General features: G+C 34.5%; 3 protein-coding genes across 3 annotated transcripts; 1 reads left to right on the top strand and 2 right to left on the bottom strand.

Moving 5' to 3' along the window:
- Positions 1–1946: 1946 nt before the first annotated feature.
- Positions 1947–6924, bottom strand: LOC102606050 (uncharacterized). Its single transcript, XM_006344074.2, has 3 exons — positions 6720–6924; positions 2835–3040; positions 1947–2326 (listed from the first exon to the last, which is right to left on the bottom strand). The coding sequence occupies exons 1-3, from the start codon at positions 6819–6821 to the stop codon at positions 2062–2064; spliced, it is 573 nt and encodes a 190-aa protein (XP_006344136.1). The 5' UTR covers positions 6822–6924; the 3' UTR covers positions 1947–2061.
- Positions 6925–8857: 1933 nt separating this feature from the next.
- Positions 8858–9765, bottom strand: LOC102605716 (uncharacterized). Its single transcript, XM_006344073.2, has one exon. It carries the CDS (start codon positions 9400–9402, stop codon positions 9037–9039), a length of 366 nt encoding a protein of 121 aa, XP_006344135.1. The 5' UTR covers positions 9403–9765; the 3' UTR covers positions 8858–9036.
- A 3068-nt stretch (positions 9766–12833) lies between these two features.
- On the top strand, positions 12834–19507 carry LOC102603595 (uncharacterized). The gene is made up of 7 exons (XM_006344237.2): positions 12834–13066; positions 14227–15332; positions 16470–16538; positions 16714–16842; positions 16934–16984; positions 18044–18184; positions 18318–19507. Exons 1-7 carry the CDS (start codon positions 12910–12912, stop codon positions 19161–19163), a joined length of 2499 nt encoding a protein of 832 aa, XP_006344299.1. The 5' UTR covers positions 12834–12909; the 3' UTR covers positions 19164–19507.
- Positions 19508–19844: the final 337 nt, after the last annotated feature.

The following is a 19844-nucleotide window of genomic DNA, read 5'->3' as shown; positions in this document are numbered from 1 at the left end:
CCTTTAATATGTTATACATAACACAAATCTAAATTAGCTTGAACCTCAAAGCGATAAAAGCAGATTAAAGATTTGAAGTTTATGAATTTAGAATTCTATCTCTTTTTAGTTTGGGAAGTGCACGGGTACCTGTGGACAATGTTAGTCACATAGCTTCTAAAGTTAGTCTTACCAAAGTCTAATTTCATACACAATGTCTGAAATTTCATATGACTGAAGTTCAATCATTTTTGCTTAAATTTTAACTGTGTCTGAAGTTTGGTTATTTTTGTTTCACTTCAATCATGTTTGCTTGAACTTAAGTCATATATCACTTATTTTTAGTTAGTTTAGACTTGCTTCAGCCATTTTTCTCTAACATCAACAATTTCTGTCTGAACTTCATGCACATAAAGTTGAAGTACTTCAAGCAAAAATATATGACTAAAATCCAATCATTTTTGCTTTAAAAACATAAACTTCACTCATATATTTGACTTTATCAAGACTAATCTCAAACACCACATGTCCGATGTGAATATATTTGTAAGAAAATTTAAAAGGTGATACAAATTAAACGAAAGTGTCAAAACAGTTTGTCCCGTGATTCAAAGTATAATACAAACTTTGGATCAAAGCTACTGATTCAACCAAATACATGCCCTCAATTGTGAACTCGGCCCCTAAAAATGAGTACCGAACACTGAATAGAAAAAAAAGAAAATCAAGCTAAGTTTGTGCACGATTTGATAATTTCATTGTCATGACAGACTGTGTTCATAAAGGGAATTCATGTTCATAGTAGTCCTTTTCTCTATGAATGTTGTCCTTGTTGTCTAAAGACCTACCACATCCTCCCCCCTGCACGGCATTTTACAACCTCCTTTCCCATTCCTCATAAATCTAATACACGAATGAAAACACGCAAAAAAAAAACGAAAAAAAAGATATAGAAATGATGGAAAGTCAAAATATTTTTTTTACAAGTTCAGTTGATTTGCGATAATTTCTTGAGCCAAAAGTTTATTGGAGCCCTTTTACCTCTAAGATAAAAATAAGGTATACGTATAGTTTATTTTAGACTTCATTTTGGAACTACACTAGATATATTGTTATTGTTAGTTGATTTATAATAAACTTCAGACATACGAGAATAAAATTGAAAAATTTGTATATTTGATGTTTGGTTTAAGTTAAGACTTGGTAGTCTCTAATTTTAGACATGCATAGGTGAAGTTTGAATCATCAAAGTTAATTTCCACTGTTACTTTAACTAGGATAAACTAGTAAGTAGTAAGTATGACTTTTCATGTTTCTAGTCGAATAAGACTAGTTTAACTACCATTTGTAGGGATTTTAATTTGGGAAGACTTGTCTTACCTCAACGTCTAAATCAATAATAGGTGGAATCGAAAAAGAATTAGTCTTGCGGAGAACTTTTAAAACCATAATCGCCCCTACTCCCTTTATCCCACCGTTCTACCTCCTTCTGCCATAATGATTTGTCTCGTCAATTTTACCTCTAAGTCATCCATTCTAATATGTCTTTACCTAACAAAATACGTCTATTTCTCCCTCTGCTTGCCTCCTAATTTTTAGACGCATTAAATTTCTTTTCATGAATATTCACTGCTGCAATATCGTACTTGAATTTCTTCCTTGTATGCTTTTTTTGTGTTAAGACCATAGTCTTTCTCATATTTTATTTTTATATAATATACTCTTTTTCTTTAATCACACTACACAAATGGCTTCATTTGTAGAAAAGTTCATTTTATATTTTATCTATTGCTTCATTTATTGCCATATTTTTCTTACAAACCTGCTTCAGTAACAGTGAAGTGGCATGCAGATTCCACACTACCTTTGCCACAAAAGGGGAAGTTTATTTTTCTTCACCCAAATAATACAAGTTTTTCTATTTATCTATCTAATCGATCACTAGCAAATACCCAACAACAGAACGGTAAAAAAAAACAGATTTAATATAATAGACAAACTTATATGGAGTAGTACATTATACAACCATAGTGTCAATGATATAGGTAATATAGAGCCTAGCTAATGTTTCTTCTGCAAAATCTATGCATAACCAGCCATCCCGATATTTGAGCTAGTACGATTTGTCTTGTGAGCTGGCTGAGTAGTAGCCTTAGTGAAATACATGTAGAAATACACATTAAGGATCATGTTTGCAACGATAAAGACTGCTCCAGCAACAAAGACACCTTTCCTTAGCGTTTCGCAAGAGAAGTTTTCTGCTAAGAGCATATCACGATACTTGGTGTGGTATGCATTTTGCTTTGCTCCAGCAATAACACATGCCTCAGCAACCAGGAATGTCAGCCTGCAGATATAAATGTTTAGTATATCGTAGGATGAATCCTTTTAAGATGTCTTCGAGTGTAGTAACAGAAAAAAAGTAAAATCTCAGGATGCTGCTTATAGATCATGTGGATCACTCCCAAAATGAAGTTCGAAAGGTATCTTAGCATTAATATTAAGAAATGATTTGCAAGATGGTGATTGCAATAACTTGATAACAAATTAGCGTACAAGGAGCAAAGACAATGTGAAGAGTGCAAATGTTTAATGATCATACACCATGGAGCATTCTAAGTTGAGACATGCGTTTAGATAAATGGAACTTCTTTTCCAGAATAACAAACATGTGATCTGATTTTCTTTTCAAAATATAATATGTCCGAGGACAGAACCATGCACATCTATATATGCCAGCAGAAGATAGTTTGATGCTAATTGTTGACTGGATTACCATAATAATGTAGTTCATATGGGACTTTTACTTCTACATAAATAAATGTGGTAAAGAAGTGTAATGATGAGACTCGCACCATGATGATACAAAGTATATAATGGTCCATGCACGATTTGAACCAGGAGATAAAGGTCTTCCGAAGCACATGCATTTTGTTATTCCCATAAGCAATGCCTCGCCTGAAAGAAGAAACAAGAAAGCACCTACTCCATATCCAGTGGCAACGTCTGAGGTGTAAACACAATATGTACGATTGGTAACAATATCATCATGCAGAGTACCCTGTCAAAAGGAACCGATTACACAGGTAATGAGCTGGTTCTATATCAAGGTACAAATCAGAAAGTTGATTAGTAGTTTAAGTCACAGTCTAATCAGAGACTGCAATAACAGCCTGTCTCAGTGCCTAATCTTCTAAATCATTTGGCTGCAAAGCTTGATTAATTTATCGGAGTTTTTCTTGTCACTGACCAATTCCATCCTACTTGCAGCCCCTTAAGAAGTTTTTTCATACAATTACCAAGTTTTATATAACTTTTCCATGGATAGCAAGACAACTAGAGTAGACATCAGTCTACCATTCTTAATTTTGAACCTAGAAATCTTTTGGGGCTTTTGATCTCTTGTTTCCTTTTTTGCCTTTTGCCATTGCAACACCTTAGAGCCCCGTTCATAAACTCACTCATTCATTCAACATCTTTTAAGCTCATATAATTTGCAAAACACCCTTGTTATTTTCAAATTCACTTTTACAAAATATTTCCATGAGAGGCATCATCCATCATTTTTTTCCTTACTGCTTTAATAATAGAAGGATCATAAGTCTACTCAAAAGTGATACATCCAAATGTCTTCATTATAAATGAGCAAGAAACAGAGGGTTAGCTTTTCACATATCCGAATATTCTTATCAAAGCCTAATAAACTCCTGTGCTAGATACTTCAATATAAGTAATCATTCCATACAACTCAGGCAAGCTGGAAAAGGGGCACATCCCACAGGAACTTTTGTTCCAAGCCTCTATTGAGGAAAAAGAAAGGAAATTTCTTACAAATTCATTTCCATACCCCTAACTCAAAATTGTAGGGTCTCAACATCGACTTCCACATTATTATTTTTATCATCCAGTTGACAGAATGTGATTGTACTTCTGTTTGTAATGATATTCATGTTTTACAGATAGTTAAATTGAAACTCATTATGATAGTAAAGTACAGACTGTGAATAAAAAATGAACCCTTTGGCTTTCATAATAAGGGTCCCCTTAGCATCATATTACAGAAGTTATCCCTGCTTATAGTGATCCTCAACAACAGACAAAAGTTCAAAGCATTAATCCTACCATATAGATAATTATTCTTGGGGGTAAATCTCAACCTCCATCCTCTTTTTATAGGGTAAATCTTAACCTCCAGTAATATCTTTCTTGATAAGAGGTATAAGACCAAAAGAAACATCGTGACTCTTCACATGCTACAGAAACTCTCTCTGCACCTGCATCACTGGTACTTCCTTTTTCTTATCTGCCATATTCTGGTGACAGCATTCTAATTGCCAATCCCTATGTTTTTTTTTTTTGATAACCGTCCAATCCCTATGTTTAAAAAAGCACAACTATTTAAACAAACTCTATCTTATTGCACCATCATGCTAACTTCGACAAAGAATGCAAAGAATCATGCAACTGCTGCGAGCACTCGAGATAATGAAAAACCAGGATTTATGCAACTGCTGCGATGACTTACGAGAATGCAAAACCAACCTAAGGAAAAGGAATATTAGAGTTGTGATCACTTCATTCCTCTAGACTCACTGAGACTACTCACAATACTTTCCCTGCTACAACTCCTCATCTGAACAATTGCCAGCATTTCCTGTTTATTTTTCTGGCGGGAGTGTTTGGTGAGCTTCTGTTTACTTCACTTTCTGCTTTTAATTGATAGGCAAAGAGAAATGCTGTTCAACGGGGACATTAACAATTTCTAAGTAAAGGACATATAGTAATTATATTAACAGATGTAGTCAATAGTAGTGTATAAACCAAGTGCCCCATCATTATACTAGGTAGAAGTTCTTAAACACAAGCGATTTATCTTAAGTTGGACATAAGGTGAAAAGTTCTTTAAATAAGTAAGAGGACATTCACCAGCCATAGGTCCATGCAGATTATGGACTATAGCTGCAAATAATTCTTAGTTCCGATTATAACTCAAAGCAATTCGAAAAGAATGAAATGAGATGAGGGAAAATAGAAAAGAAGAAGAGCTCCAAGTGATTTATTTAGTGGGCCAATAAGAGTTCTCCTTTACATTTCAGTTGGAAATTACATACACATCTCCTTTACATTTCATAGATGTATTTTACAAGTGTCGGCAGTAGGATGAGTAGTTTGAATGAATATAAAAGTTCATTATGTTGGCAAGGAAGATCAAGAAGATGGTACAATGCTTGAGGCGTATGAAAACAAATTTCCTTAAGAACATTTTGCCCCACCGGATAATGAAATAATTCAGCATATCCCCTAGGATTCAATAAGCCTTTTTCTATGAGAGGGAACATCAAAATTTATATAAACAAACAAGTCTGGCAAAGAAAAAAGAATGGAACAATTAAAAAATTGTAGGGGATAATGATTAGGTCACAAAGAGTGTGAATTGACTCCATAATCACACACTCTTTAACAAAATCACTCATCTCCTGCGGCTATTATTCCCTACAAACTCTTACTTGTTCCTTTACTTCTTTTCTTTACTGGACGTGTTTGTTTGTATATTTAAATTCTGATATTCCTGCTCCCACTAATTGTAGAGGGAGGCTTGTTGAATCCGAAGGATTAGCCTAAAAATTCATTATTTGGTGGGGGTGAAATATCCTGAAGATTGATGGAGGGAAAGATAATGAAAATAGTGACGCTTGATGCATGTGAAAATGCACTGTCCTTCGGTCTAAAAGATAGTTATCCGGGTGCATATCCAGTGTCAGATTGTTATGATTTTGATGTTGGACTAATTCAATTGACCTAGAAATTGATGGTTTAGAAATCAAGTCCACTTCTATGAGAAGGGATCTCACACTTCCACCAGATAATACAGAATAAACATTTCAGTAAGACATAATTCAGTAATGAAACACAACCAAGGACAATCTGAATCATTCCGAATTAACTGCAAAATCTTTGAAAGGTACAACAATATACACTGTAATCTCACAAGTGGAGTCTGAGGAGGGTAGGATGTACACAGACCTTAACCCTGCCTTTAGTGGGATAGAGACGTTGTTTAGACCCTTGGCTCAAAAGAATCTTTCAATAGAAAAAAATATCTGTTTTTCTACCATCCATAGGCATCATTTTGATGATCCATTTCAACAGAACATAGCTGCTATGAAACATGATGCTTTGCGCTCTGACTCATTTAGCAATAACAGTATCACTAATAACAAGTTTATTGGTGTTAGATGCATTTCTTTAAACTTTTCACAGACTGGATTCAGTCACCAATTATACACCTAACATCTTGATCTTAGTAAGTTAACCACACATTAATTACATTCTGTAAATTATGTAATGGATAATTGCCGTACATCTCTTCTCATTTTCAAATCCTACAAGTTTTCACTAAAGGATATCCACAACACACTCTATAACAAACATATATTCATTAATCAAACTGATAAATCCACTAAACGGACGTCTACCTTTAATTATAACTACATATTCCATTACACTACGGCAATCATACACCAAACGAATTAACTATCAGAGTTAACAAACGCAGCAATTTCAGATCTTAAAAAAGCAATCACTCAATAGCACAACACGATTACAGAATTACACAATATATACAAATTCGCGCTGGATCTACCAAAGTTTAAGCTCAATTAACACTCATCAGCTACATATACACACAAAAAAAGGCAAAAGCAGTAGATAAGAGTACAAAAAAGAGGAGTAGTGATTACAGTGCTCCGGCGGCGTTCGGCGGCAATGGCGAATCCGAAAGCGATTAAGCTCAGTACAATTACTAGTAGATGAACAAGGGAAGATCCTCTGCCTTCCGCCATTTCTCAAAGCTTCGGTTTAGGGCTTTTCACTTCAGTTAAGAGTGTGTGTGAACTGTGTTGTTAGTGAGTGACAGTGTGTGTTTTGTGTTTGAGTACTTTTTTGAGTAGTGTTTAAAGGTGGGAAATAGAAATTAAAAGGCGTGAAAAAGAAGAGGAAAGTACTCACGCGATTTCAAGGAGCGTTTAGTATACGCGATGAGATTTTGGTCTCTGCAATCTGCTGTGATTTTGACTTGTGTCTCACTCGCCGGTGATTAAATTTATTCATGGGGAATGATAAAATGTGAGCGTCCTCATCTTCTGTGGTGGGGCACCTGTATATTAGGTTAGCTCGTTTGAGGTGAGTTATGCTGGTATTAAGTTATGTATGAGTAATATTGTCTTCGGTTGCTAGTAAAGAGATAAAATTAAAATAGTATTTGATTTGTAATTTATAAATGCTCACAACTAATACATTATGAAATCGTTTGGTTGGAAACAAGTTATCTCTTAATAAGTTATCCTGGAATAAGTTATTTCATCATGTATATGAAATAACTTATCCGATAACTAAGGTATAAATGGCGGAATAAGTAATGTCATGACTATCTAATACCTCTAGGCTCCAACCAAACACAGAATAAAATAGTCCAACATTTTATTTTTGAAATTATTATACCTTATATGTCACACCAAACGACTCCTATAAGTTATGCATGCTAGAAGGTAAAATAACTAATCACTACATAATTAATAATCATATAAATTAATATATAGATTCTCCCATAACTAATTTCTACATTATAAATATTTGAATAATTCTAATCGACTACCAAGAGTGACCTCTTGTTGTTTAACTTACTATGGGCATGGTACAGTTTTGAAATTTTTGATTCTGTAATCAACCTTGTACTACTCGATCCCACCAATAACAATAATATATTTAGTGTAATCTCATGAATCGAATTTTAAAAAAATTAGTGTGTACATTAATTTTATCCTTATTTTGTGAAATAGAGATATTATTTTCGATAAATCCTACTACGCACTAAAAAGCAAATGATGACCCAAACAAGAAAGAAGACCCGTTTTACAGAGTCCAAATCAATCGGGCCTGTTTCAATTTGAATTGGCCCATATCAGGAATCTGGATGATGCGGGTTTTGTATTTTTGAAAGTTAACTGAAAATCTCATGAAAAAACTTTAGATTTACTTCTAAAGTTATTATATATTATATAAATTGTTGAACATGTTAGACAGTTGTCTAATGTTTCACTTGTAAGATTGATAAATATATGATAAAATATTAAATTAATATATTTAAGGTTGTCAACAATAGAAACAAAATCTAAAACGATAACTCAAACTAGTCACATTTGTCAAAATCCTACTGTTGTTGCTTTATCGTGAAGCAAATCCATTCCAATATGTGATTTAATTTTTTATTTCCATTTGATTTTTCGGTATTCATATTAGAGTTCGATTAAATTCGATATTTCCTAACTTCATACTCAAAGGGATTTGAATTGGAGACCTCTGTTAAGGACGAAGGAGTACTTCTCTTGTTGATGGTCCATATATTCCAATATCTACTCATTACGGGCCGTAAAATCAGTCACTAATGCTTGTATCAGGGTAGACCGTCTATATTACACTCATTAAAGATGTGATCCTTTTCTAAGAGCCTGTGTGAATGCAGAATATTTAGTGCACTAGACTGTCCCTTTATAATTTGTTTTGTTATTGCTATCATGCTGCAATTCCCTCAGTTTGTTCATAACTTCTTGACATTCCAATGAGCCAAGAAATTCCATAAACACATTTAAATCCTTTGTCACCAGTTTTATGAATTGAAATCACATCGTAACAACAAAAAAAGATTCTCAGACTGCTAATTATTCATAGTTAAGAGTAATCATAAAACCTTGTACATGTGCATTTTCAAGTACCTATTGCAACTAAACTTAGATAGGATATTGTAAGTGACAGAGTGGTATCGATCTTAATGTCGTAGGTGTTGCTTGAACTTTTCAAGAATGTCATTGTATTTGTGTTAGATCCTCTAAAATTTTACATTGCTAGATTTTGAAAGATCTCACGCACACAACAACATTCTTGAAAAGTCTTAAGCAATTGTCATGATCCACTAAGATTCAACTTTTTATAACTCCGATTCGTTAAAAAAGAAAAACTACACTTACAAAGATCAAAATACAAACATGTCTCCTTTTTCTATTAACTTGGAACTTCCTTGATGGCTTTTAAATCCCAAACATCATCATCCCACAAAACATCATTGTACAAGTTAATATAAGCTTCTCCCAAGAACTCCATGTCCCAAACAGGTGACCAACATGTTCCCCATGACATTTGCTCATCTACAACAACATTATCATTACTCCATGAACAAAGCCATTCATTAATCCAATTATCACACTCACCCATCAACTCCACCTCCTTCACAACATCTCCTCCACCATTATTTTCCCTATGTTCTTCCTCTATTTTCACCTCTTCACTTTGTTTCTCAACAACCCTTTTGACCTTTTTCATCTCCCCATAATTATTTCCTATCTTCTTATTACCTCTTTGCCTCTTCATCTTATATATTGGATCTTGCAGTCAAGCTCCCTTCTGCCTTGTTACACTCGTGAGGGTCTTGCAGTCAAACTCCCTTCTGCCTTTTGCCTTATTGTACTCGAGGGTCAATCTCCGTCTAGCCCGAAAAAACCTTAGAACAAGAATTAATGATCTTGTTCTTGATTTATACACTAACTTTTTGTTGCATTTGTTACATTTGGAAGGAAATGCTTGCTATTTATAAATGTTGAGATTTAGAGGTGATGCAAGTTGGCCAAAATTAAATAAACAAGTGACAAATTTGAGGAAAGAGAAAGTTGCAAGTTCCCAAAATCACATGCTAAAAGTGGATAATTGACCTTTGGGGAGCCATGAGAGTTCTATGTATTGGAAGTATTTGGACCATAACAAATTAAATAGTAGATGCTTGTGTGGCAGAAGTTCAATGAACAATCAACTATATCAAGTTGAATTGAATGTGACCCGTTCTATTGTCGTATTTGTCGACATAAGAAAATTTAATACCTAATTGTTTTCGCTATTTCATCAAATGCCTTTTTATCTTTCGTTAATATAAATATTAAATTTAAATATGTACACAAATTAAATTATAAACTCTCAATTAATTATTAGAATTCAAAATTATTATCTTTAACCCATAATTCATAAAATTAAAATCTTGACTCAATCTTTATTTTGAAATTTCATTCTATGTGACATAGTTTGATTTGTTATAACTAAAAAAAAAAAGATTTTAAGTTGTTATGAACACATCATAACGTTTTTGTGATCATAAAAACATCGACTCAAAGCAAGTTAAAATTCAAATATTTTTTAAAATACAATATTATGCTATTCCTTTTAAATCAAACTTATAAAAAAAATGTCATATAATAGATAATATGTATGATAATAAAATTGTATAAAAAAAATTTACAACTTACTTTATTCTACCGAATTTATTGAGTGTTAGGTCACGATTTTAATTAAGTGCTAAAAGTAGGGCATTTATTAGTTAGATTTGTTGATTGGTGGGGTTGTGTGCAAACGTCCAAGTTGTATCATTTGAGTGTCATTAGGAGGCAAATTGGGGCACCCTTTTTGTCATTGTCGAAAGGCTGGCCGTTTTAATTTGGGTCACGTCGACCTATATCTTCTCGAGATTAGTGTTTGCCCCCACATACGACGTATTCGCATCGGGAGGTAAAACGCTTGTAAATTATTCAAAAAAGTAAAATAATATAGATAAAATTATAAATTAAAAAACATAACTTATACTACAATTCAAGATTATACCATAGCATAATTGTAGATATCCCTATATATTTACAATTAAAATCAAATACTTATAATCTATATTATATAATCTCAACATGATTGTACTACGATAGTTGAGATTCTTCTATTCTTATGTTGAAAGTGTCGCTCCTAGAAATAAATTTTGTAATACATAAATTTAAATTAATCGATCTTTTATACAGATTACTATCACGGTCCACAAACATCAGATAAATCCAAAAAAATCCAACAGTAGAGGCGGCGGATAAGCTTGAAGAGAAGAGTGCACTCTACATCATGTGTTGTGGTGACAGTTGGGGCCAAAAAATGGGTGTTATTTTTGGCATGCTTGACAATTGACATCTTATAAATCATGTCGGCATAACCTTCTAATTCTATCTTTTTTACATACGTAGAACAAAGGCATAGTGCATTGAAAATTATCAAATCTTTAACTATACTCCACTATACGTACATCTTATATTTCCAAAATTCTATAAATAGAAGTTTCTCGTAGATGAGCATTTTTTTTTTAATGAGCCTTATGTAGTTTAACATAAATTATCGAGATTTGTGTGTAGATGAAAGTGCATGTGTATATAATTGATTTTGGAAATTATCAACTTCAAATTCGTGATTATAAGATTATGAGAACGTTACATACACACGTACGTTCAGAGTTGAGCTAGTCAGAAGATTTCAGTTACTCACCCCATTTTATTTTACTTGACTATATATTGAATTTATTTAATTTTTTGCTTTTTACTTATTTATTTTAGCAAATCAAGAAAAGTTTGTCATCTTTTTAAATACTATTTGTAATCATAATATTTTCAAAACACAATTAATAAAATTAATTTAGTAAAATATACCGTTGACATGTTGCTTTTAAGCTTTCCAAAGCGTACAAGCTAAATTACCAAACCTAACTTTAGACACAAATGATTAAATCGTTTGTAGTTAATCCACAACCATTGTAAACCCTTCTAGTTGATTTTGGACTTGAATTTTTTGGTTACGTTACATATAAGGTCTATAATTTAGTTGTACAAAGTAGGAACATAAATACCCATGCAAGTAGCTCAACAATTTTATGACAATACAAAATTCTTCACCCACAATTTCTACGGTCTAAAGAAAATCAGCAAATTGAATATTAAAAAAATATATAATTTGAATAATATGTCGAAAAATGTTGAGAATACAATTATTACTAAAAAAAATATGTTTTCTCTAACAACTTAAATTTTTAGATGAGATAATCACACACGTTAACATAATATCAGAGCAGACAGAGATCTTCGAATCGAATCTCAGTGCTACCAATGCAAAAGGAATTTCTACGAGCTTGACCATAAAAAATATCAAATCTACACGTGAGGGGGGGGTGTTGAGATCTTGAACTCGACAAAGGAACCAACTAACCAAAGCCCATCTAGTTGGGAAGTCCAAGCCGTTTGCATAACAAGTTGGGCTTACAAGAAATAGTCAACCAGATTTTGCTTGTTGAGCAAAGTTTGATGTTATGGTATCTTTATAAAGTGGCTAAAGTTTAAATAGTTTCCAAACGTTGCGTAAAGCCTGACTAGTAGTTTAAAAGGTGGCTATTCTTCGGGTGTTTTGGGATTACAATTCTACGTGAGTGTCAAACAAATTTAGATTCGCATCAAATAGGTTCGTCATATAAACCTTTTTATCAAAGCGTGTAGAATCAAATTTTAAAATCTCTGTTTAAAGATGGAGGAATAAAACTAATCTCACACACATTTTTGTGATACTTTAATCTTTAAAATATAAATCTTTGAATACGTTGTTGATTTAGGAGTGTATAAAAAAAAATACTAAATATTATATCATGATTATGATAAAAAGATATAACTTGTAAGTTTCAATATAATTTTTTTTATATAAACAAATTTAGAATGCCTAATTACATCACATTGAAACAATTATGTGTTTGTATATACTGATATTCCTTTTGCTCAAACACTTTCCTTTCATCAACAATAGAACAACATCAAAAATAACAAATTCAATAAGACTTAATCCTACTAATTTAAGGTAAATAACTCAATATTTAATTAAATATATCATTTAATTTTTTCGATAGCATGATAATATTATACTCTTTAAATATTTAAAATATATAGTTTTACTGAAACTTACCTCAGAGTATATAAATTCGCCCAAAAGTGCTGAAGTGTATTCGAACGGCGCAACTTCAGCGCGCCTGTGTGTTTTTGATCAACAATGGAGAATTCGCAAATCGGCGCCCTAAAACCCTTGCAAAATCTCTACCCTTTACCTCCTCGCCGCCGGCTACTCATGAGCCAAACCTACAGTACACTACTTCAGATTATATCCGATTGCCCGAGCACAGACTCCACCACTGATAAACAAAAACTAGGTAATTTGCTTAAATTTTATCTTATTTGCGTGAATTAGCAGAAAATGGAACTTAAAGTATGAATTTATATGCTTATTTATCCAATTTGAGATGACGATAGAATGGAATGACCAATATTGATGTATGAAGCAGAGTGGTAGTGGAGAGGATGTTTAGATGGATGTGTGGACATACTCGGAGGAGAGGTATGATTAGGAATGAAATTATGCATGACAAGGTAGGAGTGACATCAGCGGAAGACAATAGGAGGGAAGTGAAGTTGAGACTGAGATGGTTTAGACACGTGAAGAGGAGGTGTGAGATATTAGTTGTAGCAGGAGTTTGAAGAGGTGGAGGTGGTTAGATAGAACATGACACAACTTCAGCATGATTGAGGACGTGACCTTAATTAGGAAGATATAGAGGTCAAGGATTAGACTAGAGAGTTATTAGGTAGCCGAGAGTTGTCCCACTTTGTGAGGGAGAGTCTACTCTTTTCCTTTTAGCAGTGGTATTCATTTATTGCGTAGTTCCTATTTTTCGATATGTATTGCTATCTGCTGCTATAGTTGTTTTATATTTTGCTATTTTGGTCTTAGTTGCGCGGACTCTTCACTTTTGTTGCCGCACCAGTGTCGGACTCTCCAAAAATGCACTACTTTTGGCGAAGCCGACACACACCTGTTGAAATTTTTGAAGAGTCTGAGCAACATAGATTTTGGTGCCTTACATTCCTGCATTGGATACTTTTATGTTGAGCCGAAGGTCTACTCGGAAACAACCTCTCTACCTCACAAAGGTAGAGGTAAGGTCTGCGTACATTGTACCCTCCCCAGACCCCACTTGTGGGATCACATTGGGTATGTTGTTGATAGAATGGAATGACCTGTTACATCTATTAATTTGTTTCAGTTTTAATTGTTGTTTGTCTTAGATTCTGTGTGTGAGTATCTTTTTCCCCCTTTTGGTATATTACATGCAACAAATGTATCTCAATGTGTGTTATTGTGATGTTACATATGCTTCCGATAATCGTATGATTACACGTGTACAATATATAAACACAATGATGGTTCCCACTCTAGTTTAGAATTACAGCTCGACTTCAGTCTAAGAAGAAACTAAATAAGATTATAGTTATATTAGCATGTTGGTGTTGACGAAGCCATTTTAATTTACAGATGACAATGAGAGCAGTAAACTGGGAACAGAAAATGAAGTTGGTGAATCAGTTGATCATCGTCTCATCAGGTCTGAGAATTTGTTAGGTACTGGTCCTGCTCATAACGAGTCTAACAATCTGGCAGTGCAATCGGGTTCTGGTGATAGAAGTGATGGGAACTCTCGTTATGGATATGGAGATTTTACTCGTGCACGAATGCAAGTAGATTTAGATCTGTCAAATCATACAAGTAATGCAGTAGAAGGCGATAGAGGTGATTTTATAACAAACGATATCATTGATATGAATTGTTTGGTACACAAAACTCTTGGTTATAACTATCAAATGGTCAAGGAACCTGGGAATAGGTGTAGCACTCATGAATCTGAGGTGAAGGAGCCTGATCCTATCAGACCGGTAGGATTAGACAAAGACTCCAGTATTGATGATGTCAGTGCAGGAATAGAATCATGTTTTGGTGCGGATGCAATTGCTGATTTGTCGCAACCTGCAGAGCTCTCTGGAGAGAAAATGGATGATTCTGAGACACATTTTTCGGAAGAAATGAAGCATGGATTGCGTGTAAAAGAGGTGGAGTTGGAAACATTGATATCTTCTGCTGGAGCAGCAGAGTCGTCTGTCCATGTTCCTATGGGTGAAGAGATGGAGGAAGGGGAAGCATTCAGAGATTTTATGGTTTTTGATGAATCAGATTATGACATTCTTAATCATATTGGGAATGAGAAGAAGGATGGAGCAGATGAGTCTCCTGCTGACATTTCCGGTAGAGAAGAGTTTGCTTTTGATGTTCACGTTAATGCACCACAGAGGAAGGATGCTTCTGCCTCTTCAACCAATGATGCAGTTGATGAGGATAACACCTTTGTTGGGGGAGAGTTCATAAGAAAGTTCAGAGAAGAGCCGCAAGATAATACTGAAAAGGTTTTCCGCTCAAAGGATGTCGAGACCAGAAAGGTTTGTGTGTATGACACCATTTTGGATAGTGAAAATAATGCTAAGCAAGTTGGTGGAGACGTGAAGTTAGATCATCCTGCTGGTTCTCAATTTGACTCAACCTCCGGTGTAAATGCAAAAAAAAGAAAACACTTAAAAGTTGCTACTGAGGTATGATCACTTCTTCGATTTGTTAGCACTTAATTTATGTTCTATCTATTTCAACTATGTGCTACTTTCAAGTCTGTACTGGTTAATTCATTTTTGTTTTCAGTTTTCCCAGTGTTAGGATTCAATAGGTGATTCCCTCCTTAGAAGTATTCTGACTTCTTCCAGCGATGGTTCTTCTTTACTTCACCATAAATGCCTGTCTTCTCTCGTATAATCAGCTGAAAAGTTGTTAGTTTGTGGCTAGTAAAGAATCTGTCCAGCTATCTTGCTTGTCTTGGACTTGGTACATTCTCATGCATCTATAAAACTATTTCCAATCTGCTATTGAACATAATTGCTGTTTCAAAGAGTGAAACTTCATATATGCCCGTCTGCACTTTTTGTGTGACTATTCCCAATTATAGACATTCCTAAAATCAAAAAAAGAAAGCTGACATTTGATCGATGTCATAAATGCATAAAGTGTCCAGACCATGCTTATTGACTATTATCAAAATCATCCAGACTTGACTATAATGCATTCTCCTCCTCCCCCCTCCAGAAAATGAGGAAATGGTAGCAAGGACTTTAGTAGGTTTCTGAAGTTACTGATGCTGCATCTGCGTACTTTGTATATGGTGCATTATCTAAAGTTACTGATACCACATCTGCATACTTCGAATATAGTGCATTATTTGATTTTCTTGCTTGACCGGTGGATGGAAGGAAATGGACAAAGTAGAAATTGAATTTCTGTTACTGAAATTTTTCATAATATCACAGTCTTCTAATGAAACATTTATTTGATAAGGTAAAGTTTCATTGATGAAGGTACCAAGATGGTACTGTTAGTCTGTTACAGTGCTCCACCTGCAGATAAAAAACTGACTTCTACGAGTCACTTAACTCCTCTAGAAATCCATGTATTGATACAAATTTTCCATAATACTGTTACACCAGAAATGCAAAATTTATAAACGTTTATTTTTAATGTATTGATCATTCAAAGTCATGTTTGTGTCTGCAAGTCAGTACGATAATGTAGATGGATAAAGTATAGTTTGCAATTTGTTACAATTTATTAGACATCAGTCTCACTTTCTATGTTTTCATCAGCTGCGAATATTGTTATATTTGATTCTGTTCATCTTGTGACAGAATGAGAATATTGGTAAAAATGAAAAGAAGCGAGGTCCTTTAACCAAGGAAAGCAAAGCAAGGAAAAAGGTGCACCATCTCGTTCTCTCTTTGTTTTCATTCATTTGTAAATGAGTTTATCATCCCTTTACTGAATGCGGATGTTAAATCTGGTAGAATGATATGCTTATTCTCAGATTTATAGGATCAAGTTGTTCATTCTTTCGTATGTCTCTATTTACAAAGGAACTTGTATATTTTGTAGGCCAAGCGGAGAAGTAAACGAGCTGAAGAGAGAATAAAGCTTGGAGTTAAAAGGCTGAGGCTTCCACCAGTGGTGAAACCAAAAGTCGTGAAATATTGCCGCCATTATCTCAAGGGAAGATGCCTAGAGGTAATTCAGAATCGTATAATATAGGGTAAGATGATTTAGCAAATCTTTCAATGTTTTGGGGATCTGACTTTCTTCATTTGTCTTCTGACAGGGTGAGGCGTGTAAATTTTCTCATGATACCATCCCCTTGACAAAGTCAAAGGTCTATTTTTGCTGCTTTTATTTTATTTATTTGTTATACCATATTGTTGCAAGCTGTTGGCAATGCTAGGAGATTTGAAGTCGTGCTGTGATGCTACTGCTTACCTTACTTTCGAATTGAGAGTGGGTATAGTCTATTTGAAATAGCAACCCGTGAGTTTGGAATGTTTACCAGCATTCCAATCATCGCCATATTCTGAAATCTTATTTGTTTTTGATAATTTTGTCACGAGACATAGAACTTGAAATGATCATGTAGGTCTACCCTATAAAAGTTATAGCTGCTCCCTTCAGTCTGGAACTAACAACTTAAATCGGGGGTGGGGGACCTTACTATGTGCACATATTCCACATTTTAGGCTATGCTTTAAATTATATATGTTGTATCGTTTGTGTTGATTAAAATTAGTTTGTCTAGTATGGATACATGTCAATTTCAGATTGTAGAGCTAGATCTGAGCGTCTAAGTATCTATTTTGTGTCTACTACTCCCTCCGTCCCATATTAGTTGATCATCTTACTAAAAATAGTTGTCTCATATTAGTTGATCACCTTACTAAATCAGTAAAGCATTAATTAATTTTTTCCTATATTACCCTTGTAATTAATTCTTTTTGAAAGCGTTCACATTTATTTGTAAAATTTCCAAGAAGTTTTGTAAGGGGTGAATTAGTAAATTTATCTTCTTATTTATGATTTCTTAATATGCGTGTAAAAAGGAAAAAGATCAACTAATATGGGATAGAGGGAGTATATGCTTAGATTCTTATTGAGAAAGCAACTCACCAAGGCATAAAATGTTTGCAGCAGTTTTGAGGCTACTGTCTCTTTTTAAAATGTCCAAGAAAAATTTTGCTTGCTGTTTTAAGTTCCATTTCATGATTTTTGATTTGCAGCACTGTCAAATTGTTCAGAAAATGAACAAAATTTTAATATCTCCTTTACTTTCAAAAGTATCCGCTGTTGCTTTTACAAGTATTTGTTTCTATCATGTAGCATAACATCCATGTTTCTACCTTTGTTCTGGCTTCTAACGTTTGTAAAGATCTTTCCTCTTCAGCCATGTTGTCATTTTGCACGTCAGTCTTGCATGAAAGGTGATGACTGCCCGTTTGATCATCAACTCTCCAAGTATCCGTGCGATAAATATGCTTCCCAAGGGTTTTGCAACAGAGGTTCTAGTTGTTTATTTTCACATGAGGTATCGTCCTCCCTGCAATTCAACTTTTTAACTTTTCAGTTGTGCACAATTTTTATCTTCTTACATCTTTGGAGGTGTGTTTTCCTCTTTTATATCAAGATATTTAACTTCTTATGTCACTGGCATATCTCAGATAACTGTTAAGACAGAGGCAGTTACAAGTCCTATTGCTTCAAACTCTTTGGTCCAAGTAAACACAAATGGAATGTTGCATAAAGACGTTAACTCCACATCTAGTTCAGCTGGGCTTGTTCCCCGTAATAGCACTGAGCGAACTGTATTAGAGCATGTGCGAAAGCCAGCTGCATCAACACCCAAAGGTATCACGTTCTTATCTCATGGGAAGTCTTTGCAAGGTGATGCCAGAAAGCATGAAGAAGTTGGTTTACCCTCCAAAGCAAATGGTGTTGACAATATTCAGAAACCGAATGGATTTATGAAAGGCGCATCTACGAGGACACCACAAGGAATGAACTTCTTGTCCTTTGGCCGAGCACCTTCAGCTGAGCCTAGTGGTGACACATTGTCAGGCGTGCTTAATATGGATTATGGAGTTGATAAATTGCAACTGGTTGACATGAAAGCCAAGTTAGGGAGCATCAATCAAATGTCGACTAGAACCCCTCCTGGTTCTGTACCTCGGGGTGTAAACTTCCTGTCAGTTGACAAAGCAGTAGAAGATAGACCGCATCCTAATGAGTGTTACAGTGCTTCATCACCCATTCAGAGGAGACAAAGTGCACCAAATACAACTTCCAGCGAAATGCCATTTAGACAGTTGAGTTCTTTATTTCCAGCTGGGCAGTCCTTAATCCAGTCCGCACAAAAGTGCAATGCAGAAATTGCCAGCTCCCCAAAGGCACCGTTCCTTGCAAATACACCAAGCTCGATTCAAAAGGCTCTTCAGTCAACTTTAGCATTTGCGGCCAAGTTTGACTTGGGAGTCAAGTGTGGAATGTCCAATGGCTCCCGACATTAGTTCCATAATCAATGCTAAGGCTGGAAGTTCAAAGAATAGGTGAAGGAATTTAACGGCCTTCGATTGTGGTTATGAAGCATGCTCATGCTTAATAAGTTATGAAGGCAGTCTGTATGTTTGAGTAATGAAGTTGTCAGTTGGTTTTTTCCTTACCCTTTCATATGAGAAATGAGTTTATTTAAAAATCATAAAACAACAAATACATTCTCCGTCTTGAAGATATGACAAACTGAGCTAAAAACAATATTTTTATGGTCTGCTATTTGTTGACATGTCTAATTTATTTTTTATGCTATATTAATTTCTTGTGAAAGTAAATAAAGTAAGTTTTAATGCTTGTTGAATTGAAAGGCTGGCTGCAGTGGTGGAGCTAACAGCAAGGAAGGAAGCGGGTTCAATTGAATACCCTTCGTCCGAAAATTACAGTGTGCTAGTAGTGCAAAAATATATATGTTCTTTTGTATATATAACTGTTGAATCTCTTAACATAAAAGATCTTTCTGGGTATAGTATTTTTTTAATTTCTATGAATTCCTTTGTTAGGATTCCTGGCCCCAGCAATTGGTTAGCTGAACTGGTTAGTATTTTTAACCCTGCTTTATGCCCTATATAATGCTCCTTACTAGTTGACATAATAGTCTTTAGTTCATCTTGTCCCTCTTAATGGATTCTAGATGTACA

This window comes from Solanum tuberosum, unplaced genomic scaffold (genome assembly GCF_000226075.1).
Source record: "Solanum tuberosum cultivar DM 1-3 516 R44 unplaced genomic scaffold, SolTub_3.0 scf00051, whole genome shotgun sequence".
Lineage (NCBI taxonomy): Eukaryota > Viridiplantae > Streptophyta > Magnoliopsida > Solanales > Solanaceae > Solanum > Solanum tuberosum.
This window is presented reverse-complemented; position numbering and strand designations above follow the sequence as displayed.

Coding starts and splice junctions, on each gene's coding strand:
- LOC102606050 (XM_006344074.2), bottom strand. CDS start 6,821: ATGGCGGAAGGCAGAGGATCTTCCCTTGTTCATCTACTAGTAATTGTA. Junction 3,041..6,719: donor CCGAACGCCGCCGGAGCACT/GTAATCACTACT, acceptor TCCTTTTGACAG/GGTACTCTGCATGATGATAT. Junction 2,327..2,834: donor ATATACTTTGTATCATCATG/GTGCGAGTCTCA, acceptor TTATATCTGCAG/GCTGACATTCCTGGTTGCTG.
- LOC102605716 (XM_006344073.2), bottom strand. CDS start 9,402: ATGAAGAGGCAAAGAGGTAATAAGAAGATAGGAAATAATTATGGGGAG.
- LOC102603595 (XM_006344237.2), top strand. CDS start 12,910: ATGGAGAATTCGCAAATCGGCGCCCTAAAACCCTTGCAAAATCTCTAC. Junction 13,067..14,226: donor CACTGATAAACAAAAACTAG/GTAATTTGCTTA, acceptor TTTAATTTACAG/ATGACAATGAGAGCAGTAAA. Junction 16,985..18,043: donor TCCCCTTGACAAAGTCAAAG/GTCTATTTTTGC, acceptor TTTCCTCTTCAG/CCATGTTGTCATTTTGCACG.